The sequence below is a fragment of the Protobothrops mucrosquamatus genome, unplaced genomic scaffold (assembly GCF_001527695.2).
Source record: "Protobothrops mucrosquamatus isolate PMUCROS unplaced genomic scaffold, P.Mucros_1.0 scaffold1242, whole genome shotgun sequence".
In the NCBI taxonomy this organism is placed as follows: domain Eukaryota; kingdom Metazoa; phylum Chordata; class Lepidosauria; order Squamata; family Viperidae; genus Protobothrops; species Protobothrops mucrosquamatus.
In genome coordinates this window covers 280205-296493 of record NW_015387449.1, presented here as the reverse complement: position 1 = coordinate 296493, position 16289 = coordinate 280205, and the positions used below count along the sequence as shown (strand labels likewise).

The 16289-nt window shown below is 42.3% G+C and overlaps 1 protein-coding gene across 1 annotated transcript; it reads left to right on the top strand.

The window, feature by feature from the left end:
• Positions 1 to 3247: 3247 nt before the first annotated feature.
• On the top strand, positions 3248 to 10861 carry LOC107292008 (neuferricin). The gene is made up of 4 exons (XM_015821067.1): positions 3248 to 3500; positions 6857 to 6997; positions 7672 to 7858; positions 10396 to 10861. The coding sequence occupies exons 1-4, from the start codon at positions 3248 to 3250 to the stop codon at positions 10607 to 10609; spliced, it is 795 nt and encodes a 264-aa protein (XP_015676553.1). The 3' UTR covers positions 10610 to 10861.
• Positions 10862 to 16289: the final 5428 nt, after the last annotated feature.

Below are 16289 nucleotides of genomic sequence, written 5' to 3'. Positions count from 1 at the left end.
TCCTGCGCTTAGGTGCCTTGGAAAATAGCTTGACTCCCTGTTCTTTGTGGCAGCCCCTGAGATATTGGAATATTGCTATCATGTCCCCTCTCGTCCTTCTCTTCATTAAACTAGACATACCCAATTCCAGCAGCCTTTCCTTATATGCTTTGGCCTCCAGTCCCCTGATCATCTTTGTTGCTCTTCTCTGTACTCTTTCTAGAGTCTCAACATCTTTTTTACATCGTGGTGACCAAAATTAGATGCAGTATTCCAAGTGTGGCCTTACTAAGGCATTGTAAAGTGGTATTAATACTTCACGTGATCATTGGATCACGGGTATTGGGTATTGGAAATAAGCAATGGTGAGAAATGTTCCATCAGATACTAGGCTCCAAAGCTGTGAAGGAATTTATAGATTAAAGCTATCATGAATTAGAAGTAGAAATGAACAACAAGCTGTAAAGATAATTGATGTAATACTGAATATGTACAGAAGAAATTAAAGAATAAAACAATCATATTACCCAATTCCATGAACTGCTACCTGGAATATGAACGTACCAAATTGGTCACAAAAGAATGTCACACAGTACATATTGTAGTAATCTAAATAGTTAATTATTGAGGCATAGTTAATTGTCTGAAGCTGACTCTGTCCATGCAAGGTTATAAATGAGGCACAGTTGAAGAGCAGAAACTCCAACCTCTTTGCCCCTCCTCTTCACCAAAAAACATTGGGGTGCCTATCAACAGACACTCCAAAAGGATCGGAAAAGATTTTGCCTTGGAAAAGAGTCATAACGGAATAACAGAATTAAAGGGGAACCTTGGAGGTCTTCTAGTCCAACCCCCTGCTGAAGCAGGAGATCCTCGTCATTGACGCACACGAGCAGATTGATCCCCTAGGATAGGTTTGCATACAGTTTAGTTTGCTCTCCATATCCCATTCCACTGTCACCAACTGTTTATAGCGATCTGCCTCTTTCATGGGGGAAACAGAAGACGCTTCACTGACTAAATAAGGCAAGGCTACAGAGACATATGTGGAAGACAGAGACTTCAGTGGGAGAAGAAAGTAATAAATTTAAAATACTTTTTTTCCCTTTCTCAAACAAAAAAACAATGCAGAATATATATAGTGGGTCTAAATGTGACAAGCTGAATAATTTTGGTTTAAAATCTATTGGTCTTTCCAGATAATGGGCTGGATTCAAAAGTTGTGCCATTTAAACCATGAGATCTGTTAGATTCAGTCCTGCTGATTTCAAGGGGACAAATCTATTTCAAAGTCTATCCTAAACACAGTCAAGTCTGCTTCCAACCCCTGGCTTTAGAAAGCAAACAGCAGACTATTAGGGTGCTCAGAGGTGCTGAAGTGTGTTTCATGTGGAGTAAGTAAATACAATACAAGCCATCACTGTGCAGAAGCCATCTTCTGAGAGAGAGAGAGAGAGAGAGAGAGAGAGAGAGAGAGTACAACAGGAACAGCAACAGCAAAATGTATCACAGGAACAATACAGATGAATCATAGAATAGCAATGTGATACAGGAAACAAATACAATAGAGATGATAGAGCTGCATATAAGGTAAACATAACACCATAACATCTTCCACTTTTCATGTTAACCAAACAACATTGTGAAATTTTGGATGACTTTTTCCCCCTTGCTGGAGCTGCGTGGGCACAGCTTCCGTGTGATGCATCCGGCATGCGGGCCGGCAGTTTGACACATCTGTTCTATAAGAAAAGGCAATCCACATCCAAAGAGCTATAGCTTTCGTGCAAAAAAAATGACATTTTTTGTGACAAGCTATAGTAATTGGTTTAGTAGCTTCCTAGAGACCGTTGTGTGGCATGGATGTAGGTCGAAAAGGTGGAGGAGCAGGTGACCTTTGATAGGAGGATAAAGGAGGCTGGTCATCTCCTTGGGCATTCTAGTGGCTTTATGACTTCATCCCTGCAGGCTAAAGTGTCAGTTACTGTCAGTTATCAGTTATCAGAATGAAGTTATCTTCCCAGAGGTAAGCTGCTCTTCAGTGGGAGAAGCTTGTCTCTTTTAGTAGCCAACTCTTAGAGGGTAAGTGAGGGTGAGAGTTTGGATTAGGTTTAGGTGAGGGTGAGGATGAAAGGCTGAGGTTGAGAGACAGGCTGAGAGGGAGGGTGAAGTTGAGAGTCAGGATCAGAATCAAATTCAAAGGAAGGAGGACATGGAGGGGAAGGGGTATGGGGAATGGGTGGAAGAGAAAGTAAAAAGGGGAGACGGGAGAAAGGGAAGGGGAAAGGAAGATGGGGAAGGGGAGGGGGATAAAAAGGTGGAGTGGGATGGGTAGGGGAGGAGGGAAAGGGAGGAGAAGAAAGAACGGAAGGAAGGGGGATGAAGAATGAGAAGGGGAAAGCTGAGTGGGCCTGGGAAGGAAAGGGGAATCGACAGGGAGAAGAGGAAAAATAGGCAGAAACAGGGAAGGGGGAATTATAATGCCTTTATGACTTCATCCAGGCAGGTCATTATCAGTGAGGGAGAGGGAGAATGAGGGATGGGGAGGAGATTGATGCTGGCAAGCAATGGAGCTGGAAGAAAGTGTTTCATGTCACAGAAACCATTTCCCTCTAGGACCAAAAAGGGATCAGCAGCATTTCCAAGCTCCAGGATGTTTTTTTTTTTTTAACTTTCCAGTCTATCCAATACAGTAGCTCTGTGATTTCCTGTTGGTCTCCTACCTATTCAATAATCCGGTCCGCTCGTCCTGCATAGTTTCTCAATTGGCACAAGCACTTTCAGCTGTCGATAACACACGCGCTCGCAAATATGTAAAGACTAAATCCTTACTGGTTTCATAGCCTCTTGGCTTGCTTTCCGCGGCTTATGTTTTCTGACCGAGTCGGAAAACCATAGAAATCCTGAAGCTCGGAATTCGTGCCTCTCTAAACGATTTTCTGCTCAGAGGCACAGGAGCGCTTCGACTTAGATACAGGGGTAGTCAACCTTGGCTCTTTTATGACTCGTGGACTTCAACTCCCAGAATTCCTGAGCCAGCTGTGCTGGCTCAGGAATTCTGGGAGTTGAAGTCCACGAGTCATAAAAGAGCCAAGGTTGACTACCCCTGACTTAGAACATACCGGCGCAGAAAAGCCAATCAGCGACCTCTAAAACCGACGACCAATGAGCTTTCAGAGAATCGTGACGCGTGCTCCGCCCCGTTGCTCTCCAGGAGCCATTTTGAGTGCTGGCTCCTGCCCTTCCCAGCCGCTCAAGTTCCCGCCTCATGCTGCGGCTGGCGCTGGCGGCTCTGGCTCTGGGCTGGGCGGCCGCTTGGCTGGCGGCTCGCGGCTTCGCTCCCTGGCGGTGGCTGGGGCAGAATCGGAGCGGGGAGGCGGTCCTAAGTGCCGCCGAGCTAAGCCGCTACACGGGCACCGAGGGAAGCCCGGGACTTTACCTGGCCGTGTTGGGGCAGGTGTTCGACGTGCAGCAGGGGCGCAGGCATTACGGTCCTGGAGGCGCTTACAGCTTCTTCTCAGGTACCCGCCTCCCCATCCATCCCTCTTTGAAAGAGGACCCGTGTAAAGGGGGAGCCTTTCTCCCCGCGCGCCTGTGCGGGGCAGGGCGTGCAAATAGACGCGGTCTACGTACATGCATACATTGGGAGAAGAGTCTTTCCTATGTTCCTTCTTTCCAAGGGGGAGCGATTCAAAACTGAAATGGCTGGATCTAGATTCCAAGCCCCATCACCCAGCTCGACAGCTTCTGACTCTAGATCAGTGGTTCTCAACCTTTTTAATGCCGCGACCCCAACCGGTCGTAAGTCGAGGACTAAACCGGTCGTAAGTCGAGGACTAAACCGGTCGTAAGTCGAGGACTACCCAACCGGTCGTAAGTCGAGGACTTTCCCTGCCCGGGAGCGCCACGCATGCGTGGTTCCGCCCCCTGCGTCGGCCGAGGCATAGCTGGCAAGCGGCAGAGACGGAGCAGGCCGACCACCAGCTGGCCCAGCTCAAGGGAGGTAAGGCACCCGCCGGAAAAGGGGAAAAAATGGCGGACAAAAAAAATGGGGGACAGCCTTGCTTGGCGACCCCCGTGAAATGGTCGATCAACCCCAAATGGGGTCCCGACCCACAGGTTGAGAACCACTGCTCTAGATGTCTATGGAGATTCTCAGTCATCCAGGTCATAGCTGTGCCAAAGATGCTTTTTCACGAGGCAGCTTTCTTTCTTTTTTTTTTTTTTTATTGAAAATTTGATAAAATTTTACAATGTAAATCTTCCCCTTCCCACCCTTCCATCCCTCCCCCCTCACTTCCCAGTGCCAATCACAGGGTTAACAATAACATAATCATACTCTAATTAACATTAATCAACTATTAAAATAACATATCTATAACCTCCTTTAACTCTCTTTTAAACAGTACAATTATTAAAAACAATAATAATAACAACACTTTAATAATTAAAAATTATACTAAATAAAATATTCTAACCTTTATACAACAATAATACTCTAAAATTTACTCAAAAACCAAATGATATTTTTTAGTCCCATATTTACGCTCAATATAATCTATTCATCTTCTCCAAACCAAAATATATCTTTCTTGCGAGTGATCCTTCACATAAGCGGAAATCTTGGCCATTTCTGCTAAATTCGAGACTTTAAATGACCATTCTTCTATAGTAGGTAAACGTTCCGTTTTCCAATATTGAGCTACTAATAGTCTTGCAGCAGTTATAAAGTTCAACATCAGTTCCATTTCTTTTGCATCCAAGTCTTCCATAATACCCAACAAAAATATCTGCGGCTTAAACTTTATCTTTGAGGCAGCTTTCTTGTACAAGAAAGTCCAGTTGCCTCGTGAAATAGCTTCTTTGAGACTTCTGACTCTAGGTATTCTCAAAGAGCACTCCCCTTTTATATCCTTCCAGAGGACCACCGCGCCCCCTTTATGTTTCAGAATATAAAGCAGGGGTAGTCAACCTTGGCTCTTTTATGACTCGCGGACTTCAACTCCCAGAATTCCTGAGCCAGCCATGCTGGCTCAGGAATTCTGGGAGTTGAAGTCCACGAATCATAAAAGAGCCAAGGTTGACTACCCCTGATATAAAGCACGAAGTTTTGACCATTGATAGGTTACGTGCCATCAGGTCGTTTTTGACTTTTATTTATTTATTTATTTATTTTTAGGATTTATATGCCGCCCTTCTCCCCATGGGACTCAGGGCGGCTCACAGCATATTAAAACATCATACAAAAAATTTCCCCTACTAAAAACCAATTAAAACCCAAATATTGGTAGCAACCAAATAAGATTTTTTCCCCCCATGATTATCTATCCCTTCTTCAAGTCTTCCAAGGGTGGACTCATCATCATTGCAACTGAACCCATCCATGTTGCTGCTTGTCATCCTCTTTTCTTCCATCTTTTCCAGAGAGCTGGGTACATAACAGCGTGGTTAATTATGTGGTAAACGCATCATGTGTCCGGAGTAGGATAATTTGAGCCTGCTCATTTGTCCCTAGAGTGAGTACTCTGGATTGATTTGGTCGATGATCCAAAGGATTGCTTTCTTGCCATTCATGGTATTTTCAGTAGCCTTCTCCAACATCAATGTTCAAAGGTGTCAATAATGTTTCTACTCTACTTCTTCAGTCAAACCTTTGCTTCCATACCATGGTTTGCATGATTCTGATCTTTGTAGGGATACACACACATCATGGCATTTGAATATCTTTTCCAATGCCTTCACGGTTGCTCTGTGAAGAGAATTCGTTTAACTTAATTTACGTTACTATTGTTTTTAAACATTTTAACTGTATTTTTAAGGATCTTGTTTTGTTATTTGTTATTGTGTGCACTGCCCAGAGTCACAAGTGTGAGATGGGCTATTAGACACATTTAATAAATAATAAATCTAAACCTGAATGATAACATTGGTGTCAAGAGCCTGCAGAGATTTTGCAAATGTATGTAATTTATGGACTGCCCAATTCCCAAATTACTCTGGAAAGCTTACAATTAAAAACCAATTTATTAAAAATACAATACAATACACTAGAAGAGCAAAGTATAAAAACAAAACAAAAATGTTCTGTCCCCAAGCCTTGAGAGAACCACCAGGTAAATGGTTATTTGAGGGACTGCCTTGATTAAATCTGCTGCCCCTCCCATTAGGTCTGTGTAGGTGGGATCAACCCTTGTCTTTTTGATCCTGTGGCTGCTAAGTAGCTGGATTCACACAAAATGGTTCATCTGATTGCCTAAAAAAATGAAATGGTCTCATTTGCCTAGTGCAGTGATGGCGAACCTTTTAGAGACTGAGTGCCCAAAAACTGGCCCTGCCCCCGCTCCACGCCCTGCCCCGTCCCGCCCCACCCCCACTCCACCCCCATCCCCTGCCCCACCTGCCCGCAGGGCCACTCACGGCCTCCAGGACCCGCCACAGATTGCCCAGGTAGCCCAGCAGCGCCATGGCGGCCATGCCCTCTGCCTGCGCCCTGCAGCATCAATTGTGTGAGATGGGGCGTGAGGGCAGAGTCTTGTCTATGCTGCCTGGCTGCCTTGGCTGTGCTGCTCTGTGTGGGCCACACTCGGGGGGCGACTCTCCTCCAGGGAGGCTGCTGGTGAGGAGGGGGTCATGGGGGGAGTCAAGGCTGGGGCAACGGCACGTGTGCCCACAGAGAGGGCTCCGAGTGCCACCTCTGGCACGCGTGCCATAGGTTCGCCACCACTGGCCTAGTGAGTCAGAGTTTAATTTTGGTTATTTTTTATGGCTTAGATGTGTACAGAGCTAAACTGCTGTTAGCCGATATACAAATACCATGCAAGTTCAGAAATTTGGTTAATTTGGTGACAAAGCCGGTGTTTTCTTCTTACTTGTCCAGGGAAAGATGCCTCCAGAGCTTTTGCCACAGGTGACTTCACCCCAGCTGGTCTGGTGGATGATGTTTCAGGATTATCACCACCACAAATGCTGGCCATCCAGAGTTGGCTTTCCTTCTACCATAAGAATTATGTGCATATCGGTATGTAGATGCCTTGAAACCACAGACACCAATCAGTCTTGTTTGCAACAACTTATCAGCCACATTTTAATGTAGTGTGTTCTTAATTCAGCTGGTAGTTACTTCGAGGTAAGATAGGTGGCCTATAAATTTTATAAATAAATAAATAAAATAAATTCTCTCTTGCCCATCTTCCTATGAACTGTCAAAATGCAGAGTTCCTGTTTGGATATGTAAGAATCTCAGGTTTATTAAGAGAATGTAGAGAGTTTAAATAATTTAGGACGCTTAATGGAATTTGCCTTAGCCTATTAATTATTATTTTATCAATCTGGAAGGAGCTTGTAGTCCAGAAGCTTTTGTCTTTGCTTTCATTTCAAGTTGCTTTCACAATTCAGCAAAGAAACAGGGTTTGATGTGAAATTGTAGTAAGTAAACTTGACAAATGCACCAAAGTTGTGTACATTTAAAAGGAAAAAAAAAATCAGAAATGTTGGAGAGCACAAAACTCGTTATTATTAGCCTGACCATTTTTCCCATTGAAACTTTATTGTTCAGTGTATAACAAAAAGAGTGAGCAAAACCATGATTAAGCTAAGCCAGACATGGAAATGCAAGTATGTATGGGCTATGTGTGTCTCAGGGATGAGTGTACGGTGATATGTATTCTCTCTCTACTCCCTCATTCTTCAAAGGCAAAGTAGCTGGACTATTTTACCAAGAAAATGGGGAACCTACCAAGGTTTTGGAGGAGGCCCAAGCTCTCATTGAAGAAGGGAAGAAGCTGCAGGCCCAGGAGGTTGAGCGAAAGAACCAGTTTCCACCTTGTAACTCTGAATGGAGCTCAGCTGGAAGAAGCAGGGTCTGGTGTTCCAAGCAGAGGTAGGATTTGCAGTTACAACATCGAAGGAGGACATGATGATAGTGAACCCACCAAGTATAATTGTATGATGCAGATATTGGATCCATGCATCAGTCATAGCTTGAGATTCATTGGTACTAACTCTTTGTTATGTCACGCTGAAGGTGGGTAGTCTGTTGGTGGCAGGGAGAAAGGCTTTCTATTTGTCTTGCTGCTTGTGATAGTAAAGTTATTTTTTTAAAAAAATAAACTGGCAGTGTTCTTTTAATGCTGCAGTGGGGGTGTGATGGCTTAGTAGTTAAAGATGCTGAGCTTGTGGGATGGAAAGCTGGCAGCCCAGGTTTGAAACCCGGGCACCACGCAACCCACCTAGCAGTTCAAAAATATGCAGATGCAAGTAGATTAATAGAGACTACCGTTGTGGGAGGCAACAGCATTCCATGCGCCTTTGGCATATAGCCATGCTGGCCACATGACCACAGAATATGTCTTAGGACAACCCTAGCTCCCTTGGCCAAGAAACAGAGAGGAGTATTGCACCCTAGAGTCAGACACCACTGGACCTTTACCTTTTACTACCTGTAGGCCTCGCTTAAAAGCAGTAATTGGGATTGGAACTCTAAACAGTGTGGTTGTAAAGTGCAACATCATGTGACTGCTGATTAGTAACAGCAGTTCTGGCAGTCCAGCTTTCCCATTGGCTTTGATTGTGGGAAGCCAGCAGGCAAGGTTGCAAATTGCAATCATGTGATTGCAGGATGCAACAATGGTCATAAATCTGCACTATATTACGATGATAAGATTGAGGGGAGGCTGCAATGGCTGGAACTTGGAAGACCAGCCACAAGTATCATTCCTTCAGTGCCCTCACAAGTTTGAGTCACTGAACAAGTGGTCATTAACTGAGGACCATCTGTACAGTTCTTACCTAACTTGTTTAAAAATGGCAGGAAATCATTTACAGCATCAAGAGCTGGAAAATATAGTTTCAGAGTGCCTGTGGCAATAGATTATCCATACTTGTTATACACTGTGGTTTAGAGCAGGGCTTTTCAACCTTTTCACAGATTGTACCACTTTTAGGATATGGCAAAATTCGAGTACCACCAGTCACCTAGCAAGGTGTCAAAAACTTGACCAAAAAAGGGGGAAAAAGTGATAAAGTACAGGTAGTCCTCAGCTTACAACAGTTCGCTTAGTGACTGTTCAAAGTTACGACACTGAAAAAAGTGACTTATGCCCATTTCTCACACTTATGACCGTTGCAGCATCCTCAGGGTCAATCTACATTTGGATGCTTGGCAACTGATTCATATATGTGATGGTTACAGTGTCCCAGGATCATGTGATCCCCTTTTGTAATCTTCTGACAAAGTCAATGGAGAAACTAGATTCACTCCTTTTATATCTTCTCTCCCTTTATATCCTCTTCCCTTCTTTTATATCCTCTCCTCTCTCCCTTTTCTCTTCTGTGCACCTCCAGCTGATTCCTCTCAAGGCTGCGCTTCTCTCTCTCTTTTGCAGCCCCCTTCTCTTTCCTCCCTTGTCTTTTTTTTCTCTCTCCCGCCAAAACCTCTTTTTACAGCCTCTCCTCTCTCCCCCACCTCTGTTTCTCTTCCGTGTGTGCCTGAAGCGCTGATCCTGGGGCTTCTATCTCGCCCCTGCAACCCTGTAGAAGCGGGCCGCGATCCTGGGCTTTGCCCAGCCCCCATAGCCCTGCAGAAGCGCTGATCAGTTGTAGCTGCGCGCAGTGATCCTGGGCTTTGCCCAGCCCCCATAGCCCTGCAGAAGCGCTGATCAGTTGTAGCTGCGCGCAGTGATCCTGGGCTTTGCCCAGCCCCCATAGCCCTGCAGCTCCAGCTCTCTCTCCCTCAGGCTTGTGCAGTGCTGCTGCCGCTTCAACTCATTCCCCTGCCCCACTACACTTGTTTAGGACAGTTGCCTACAACTGGCCAGTTGCCAAAGTATCACCGGTGATACATATGCCACCGGCTGAAAAGCCCTGGTTTAGAGCACTGTTTCTCAACCTTGGCAACTTTAAGACTTCCAGTTCCCAGAATTCCTGGGAATTCCTCAGCTGTTTGAGGAATTCGGGAATTGAAGTCCACAGTTCTTAAAGCTGCCAAGATTGAGAAACACTGGTTTAGAGAGTTGAGTGGTTCAATTTGTAGCTTATCCTGAGTCAGAGTGGGAAAGATGGAATGTTTTCCCCCCCATTTGGCTCAGTATCTATAGCACAATAATATCTATGTATTGATAGTCTGAGTTCTGGCCACAGGCTATATTTATAATACCACTAATGTCAGGTTGAGTTAAAACATGTTTGCATTGCAGTGCAGAAATGGTGGAGGATGCAGAAGCACTATCAATAGCTTTTTAAAGCAGCTGCATTTTCCCCAAGATTGAGTAGCTATCATCAATTAGCATGTGATCTTAGGATAAGACATAATTGCTTTTAAGAATTGCAGAAGATGCTGTGTTCACACACTTTAAAACACCACTGTTGAACATGTCAATTCTTCCCATTTCGTTCATTTCTTCTTTTTGCGCTTTTCAGTGGGGGTATCAGCCGAGAATGGTCTGGTGTACCTAGGAAGCTATATGAACCAGGATCCAGTCACAGCTATTGTGTTTGCATAAAGACAGAAGATCTGTTTCCTGGGCAAGAGAAATCTACCCAGCTAAGCAACCAAGGAAAGTTGAACAATCCTAACTTCCAGGAATACGAAGGGTGTCACCCACTTTCTGAATGGTGTGCTTTAAAAGAATGAGTCAACTGTACCTCGCTCGAGAAACACTTCTACACAATCCAGGTATTAAAGGAAGCCACTTTTAAGGAAACTTAACTATGTATTTTGACACACTGTCCTAATCTAAAATTATTGTTTGCAAAACCTGAATTTGCAATTAAAAATCGCGCTTTAAAAATATGGGTTTGTAAAACATAAGGTAAAAAATAGGAATGGAGAGAGCTGTAAGCACTGTGTGCTTAAAAGCATGTCAGTTGATGCCATGATTCTCTAAATAGGATTCTAGCAATGGAGGAAAAGAGAACATTGGCCCTGAAAAATGGAGGTGTAAAAGGGGCTCCCAACGCCTGCTTCATAGGTCATCAATACCAGCATTTGAACTGGAAGCATACGGGTAGACCATGATTTGCAACTGGTCACTTAGAGTTACAATAGACCTACTTGAGGTCTATGGTCTGTCCCCGGAGTCACAACTGAAATTTAAGGGCTTGGTAATTGGGCAATAGTTATGGCCATTTGTAATGTCTTGTGGTCACCTGACCACATTTTACAACTGTTTTGCCCCAAACTGGCGTTTACTTCCAAACAAAATGCACCCATAGTGAACCATTGGTTTACTTAATGATCGCAGCAAAAACCGATATAAAATCAGGTCAGTCTGACACCAAACCATTTTATGACTGTCATGACTTATGACTGCAATGGGTAGGCTGTACAGACTGCCTGTAATTGATTTTCTAACTCATATAAAATGGCTGTACTGATATAACTAAAAGATAAAAATAAACTTTTCCCATCTAGTCGTGTCCAATTCTAGGGTTGGTCCTCATCTCCGTTTCTTAGCCAAGGGAGCCAGCTTTGTATGAAGATGCTTCTGTGGTCATGTGGCCAGCATGACTATATGCCAAGGGGCATGGAACTCTTGTTACCTTCCCATCAAAGTGGTACCTATTTATCTACTTGCATTTACATGCTAATTCAAACTGCTAGATTGGCAGGAGCTGAGGCAAGTAACGGGAGCTCAGCCCATTACGTGGCGCTCAAGTCTCGAACCCGGCTTTTAGCTTTCCAGCTGACAAGCTCACGGTTTTTAACATCTGAGCCATCATGCCCTTTATTTTGATATAACATGCAAGACTAAAATATTGGATCTGCACAACACATGGGTTCTAAACTGATCATTTTATAAACCATGTTTTTGCATACAGTACAAATTTAAGTAATAACTGGATTCACTCTAAGGGGGGCGTGATGGCTCAGCGGTTAAAGGTGTTGAGCCTGTTAGCCAGAAAGTTGGCAGCCCGAGTTCAAGAACTGTGCTATGTAAAAGAGTGAGCTCCCATTACTTGCCACAGCTCTTGCCCACCTAACAGTTTGAAAGCATGCAAATGTGAGTAGATAAACAAGCTACTTCGATGGGAAGGTAACAGCATTCTGTGCACCTCAGCATACAGTACAGTCATGCACTGGCTCCCTTGGCTAAGAAACATACATCAGCACCGCCCCCTAGAGTCAGACACAACTGGACAGAGGAAACCTTTACCTTTATCTTTAGATTAACCCTGCTAAATTATGGTTTGTTAGATAACCTAAAGCATTTAATATTCCTGCTGCTCTTCAATAAACATGTCTATTCAGCTCCCATTTGATGTGTTGTATTGTTTCCCATCTGGCTTAATTTACCACTTCAGGTTATGGTCTGTATTAACCATCAAACGTACCTTTTACGATCTTGAGCAAATTGTAATATCAACACATCTGGAAGGTATCAGTTTGGTGAAGTGAAAATATAAAAATCTTTTTTTTCTGGATAAAATTGGGGATCACTAGTATCAGTATTCAGTTTGCAGCAATGTACAGTTCTTCTGCTTGACTTCTGTAACCATGAACTTACTGGTGTCCAATTCAATTAAATTGCTTTATTACAAGAAATTACAAGTTGGCATATAAATATTAGAAAAATACATTGCTTTACAGGGCTTTAGAAGGAAAGATTGTAAAGTAATAGTTTAAAAAACAATTAAGACTTTGTTTCTCAAACTAAAAACAGCAGCTGAAAAACAGGCTATATTACTTGCAGATGTTTAGTTTCCTGCTACGAAAGTGGTGTGTTAGTGGTGTGTTGACTGCAGTAACCCCAGTCTGGTAGGGACAAGACTATAGTTTTGTATTGTCAATCCTTAAGGACAGCTATGCCTTTTTTTTAAAAAAAAAAGTATAAGCAAAACTTATTTAATACAATACACACACACTAACTTTAAAACAAGGTAGCATGTTTGGAAATAACTACTGTATATTAGACATTATAAGCTTAATTCTGTCACCTGATGTTGAGACATCTAGATTTAGTACCTGAGTTGCTGTGTGGGAGAACCAAGGCTAGAAAAGTTTCCTCTTCCATTAATGTCCCTCTGAATTGAATATAAGACTTTACAACTATTCTTTCATAAGCCAAGCACTTACCCTTTCCCAAACACAAATTAGTCCTTTTAGTAATCTGCACTGAGAATAGCTTAATGCTACTATAAAACTCATGGCTAGGCAGTGTCAGAGAAGGCTGAGTTTAAGCCATGCTGAAATGAAGTTTGGTTTTAAATTACAAACAAGCACAAACTCCTAGAGTGATTATGAGTTACTTCTATAGATTTGTTCATACAACTTTTTTTTTAACATGCTAAGAAATGAACAAAGAAAAATCAATTTTCAGGATCTTAGGCTCAAAACTAATCAAGAAACAGGTCAGTGCTTTCAGAACACTGAAAAAGCAAACTCGTTTGACAAAAATATAATTATCAGACTATGCCTACATTCCACAGATTTAAATTATATCAAGTTGAGCTGAAATGTTTTCTAGCAAGAGCTACCTTTTTATGGCACATGGTGACCATTCAGAAAAGGCAGGAGGGGGAGGGAAATGGAGAGCAGGTTGTAGTTTACAGTGGTCTGAGACAGGATGAACTGGCTGCAGAGTAATACTGAACAATGTCTACAAAACAACAGTAGATTTGGGGTCCAAAACTATTCACAGATGAAGAGGCCATCTTTGTAGAACGTATAAGTTGTTTTCATGCTCACATGCTGGATTATACAATAAGTACTTTTCACAAATTATAAGACTGCAGCATAAAACTTTTGTTACCGTCAATTTCACAATGTATTGATGAAAAGGGAAGGGCTTATGTTAACTTGGTTCACAAGCTGAAGTCATATTCCATGCCTATGCTTGAAGTGCAGAATAAGCAGTATGGAGAAACTGACCAATGATTGAAGTTGCGCAAAAGGGATGGAAGGGATCTAAATTTGGGCACTTCTCTTTTTATAATTGGAAAAGTTAATTTACCACTGAGGTTTAAGCATCTTAAATCTAAGACCATGAAGAATCAGATCACTTTGAAGATGAAAAACCAAGGATGTGTGACAACCTGAAAACTAGCAATAGTCATCGTTGCTTCCAAACTTCTAAAAAGTTGCACTTTTGTATTATTCCTTGAAGACAAATCAAGCACATCTCCCTCCCATGTGCTCTGAAACAAAGAAAGCAAGATCCTTGGAGAGTTTCAAATACCAAATATTTGCTGCCATGACCAAAGCCAACAAAGATAAAAGTACCTCTGTCAGTTGATTTACAGTTCTGTAACCATCTGTAGAAATAGTGTTACACTCTGGTCCAAATTCTTACATTCTTTCAAAACATTTAGCCACTTTTTATCATGTAATTTGCAGATAAAACTATACCAAGAAGAAAATACTTCAGCACTGATGATGAGTGGTCAAGCCACCACTCACAAGACCGCATTGAAGATGTCACTTAACAAATTAATTGACAAATTAAGAAAATGCAGGCAGTGTTCTTCCTAACTCCCCTTTCATTCAACAGCAATTGCCATTGTTTAGGTCTAAGTACAAGCCAGAGACTGATGTTACTTGCTGGACCTCAAGACAATCAACAGAACCATCATTTTTACTCCAAGAAAGTGAGTTTGAGACTACAAGTTCAGATCATTAGAACAAATTAATATCTCAGCCAATTTATAATCTATCATGGTACAGTATTGCACAAGGGAAGCTGTCAGGTCCTCAAGTGTTACACTTATACATTGACTAGCAAGAACATTTTTCTTTAAAATAAAACAAAACACTAATTTGGGGCCAGTCAGTAGAATAGGCTCAGATACAAGTGTTTTTATTAAAAGTGCTTTACAATTATTTCTTTTGTGCAATCCACCAAGTCCATTTCAAATTCAAGCACGCTGCCCAAGGAGAATCTCTTTAACAGGGAAATTCCATAGCTCAATTGATACTGAGGGAGGCCTGCTTAATTTTGGCATGTTAATGATCTATCATGTATACAATTTACAACCCCGGAAGTGGTTACATAATTTCCATAATGCCAGTGCTGAAATATGGTGGTGTATCTATGAAAAAAATAACTCTAAAAATGCCAGAATCACCAAGGTAAACTGAAAAACTAGCAATTTGTTCACCTTCCACCCACATTTGGCCAGATGAAGTGTGATGAGTTATTACCAGGTGAATTATTGGATTTCCCATCTATTTATCCAAAACAAGCTGCCTGCCTACAGCCTCACAAAGTAGCTTATTTCTTTGAGGGGGTAGAGATTGCACTGATTACAGGTTAAATGACAAGAGGTTCATCCTTTAGAAGCAAACAGATACAAGCAGGAATCCTAGAAAAGGACAGATAATTACCAAGGGTCCCCTAATCATTGAAGGCAGAATTCCAGTTTTTCACCCAACAGATCAGAAGGGCTAAGCAGCAAACTGGGAACCAATTTGAAATGTAGCATTGACTTCTTTCCCTTAAGTTTCTTTCTACTCCATTCCCCCGAGATTTTGCTTATACATATAAAACTGCTATGTCCCTCAAATCACAGAAATATATTTTTAAAAGTAGCACTCTGTTTGTGTTTGTGTATGTGTATACACTCACCCATGTGGTAACATTACAGGATACATTAGTATTCTAGAAAGAGAGAATGCAATTTTTAGTTAGTTAATATGTTTCTCTTCCCTTACATACATATAGAAAAGTAGTGGTTACTGAAGGTAAGAGTGACAGACGTTTCAATTAACCCATTCATGAAGCAATGGAAGGCTTGCTTATCTTCCAGGGTTTGGTTCAGTTTATAAGATTGCACTTACCCACCCCAATCTTCTACATTTAAGTACATGGTGGTTTGAACACAAGAGACCCCCCCTTTTTGTGTGTGTTAAACATATGACAAATAGTCCATTGTATATATTCCAAGATTTTAGAAGGGACCTGCTGTGGCATCTGACAACAATAAAATGTCCTTGGCCAAGAATGAGGCCCACAGGAGACAAGACTGCAAGCCAATTCTATTTTATCTGGTTCAAGACAGGCATCTTTATAAGCACGGATTTGATATGGAGCTGCAACAATCATCTTAATGCATAAGGATTTTGTAAAAAATCACCTTGGTCTGTCCCAAGATTTATGGACAGAGACCAGCTCCAAGGGTCACTGACTTGTTGATTGCTCTACTGGCACTATTCTACCTCTCCTGATTACCCCTGTCTCATCATCTCGGCATCTAGCCATCTTCGCACGCTCCATAGTAGCATCACCACTGCATGCTGGGTTAGTCCCATAGCATTAGACCTTCCTTCAACATGACTGTAAACATAGGACTATTTGCAAAGTTTTTGTTACATTACT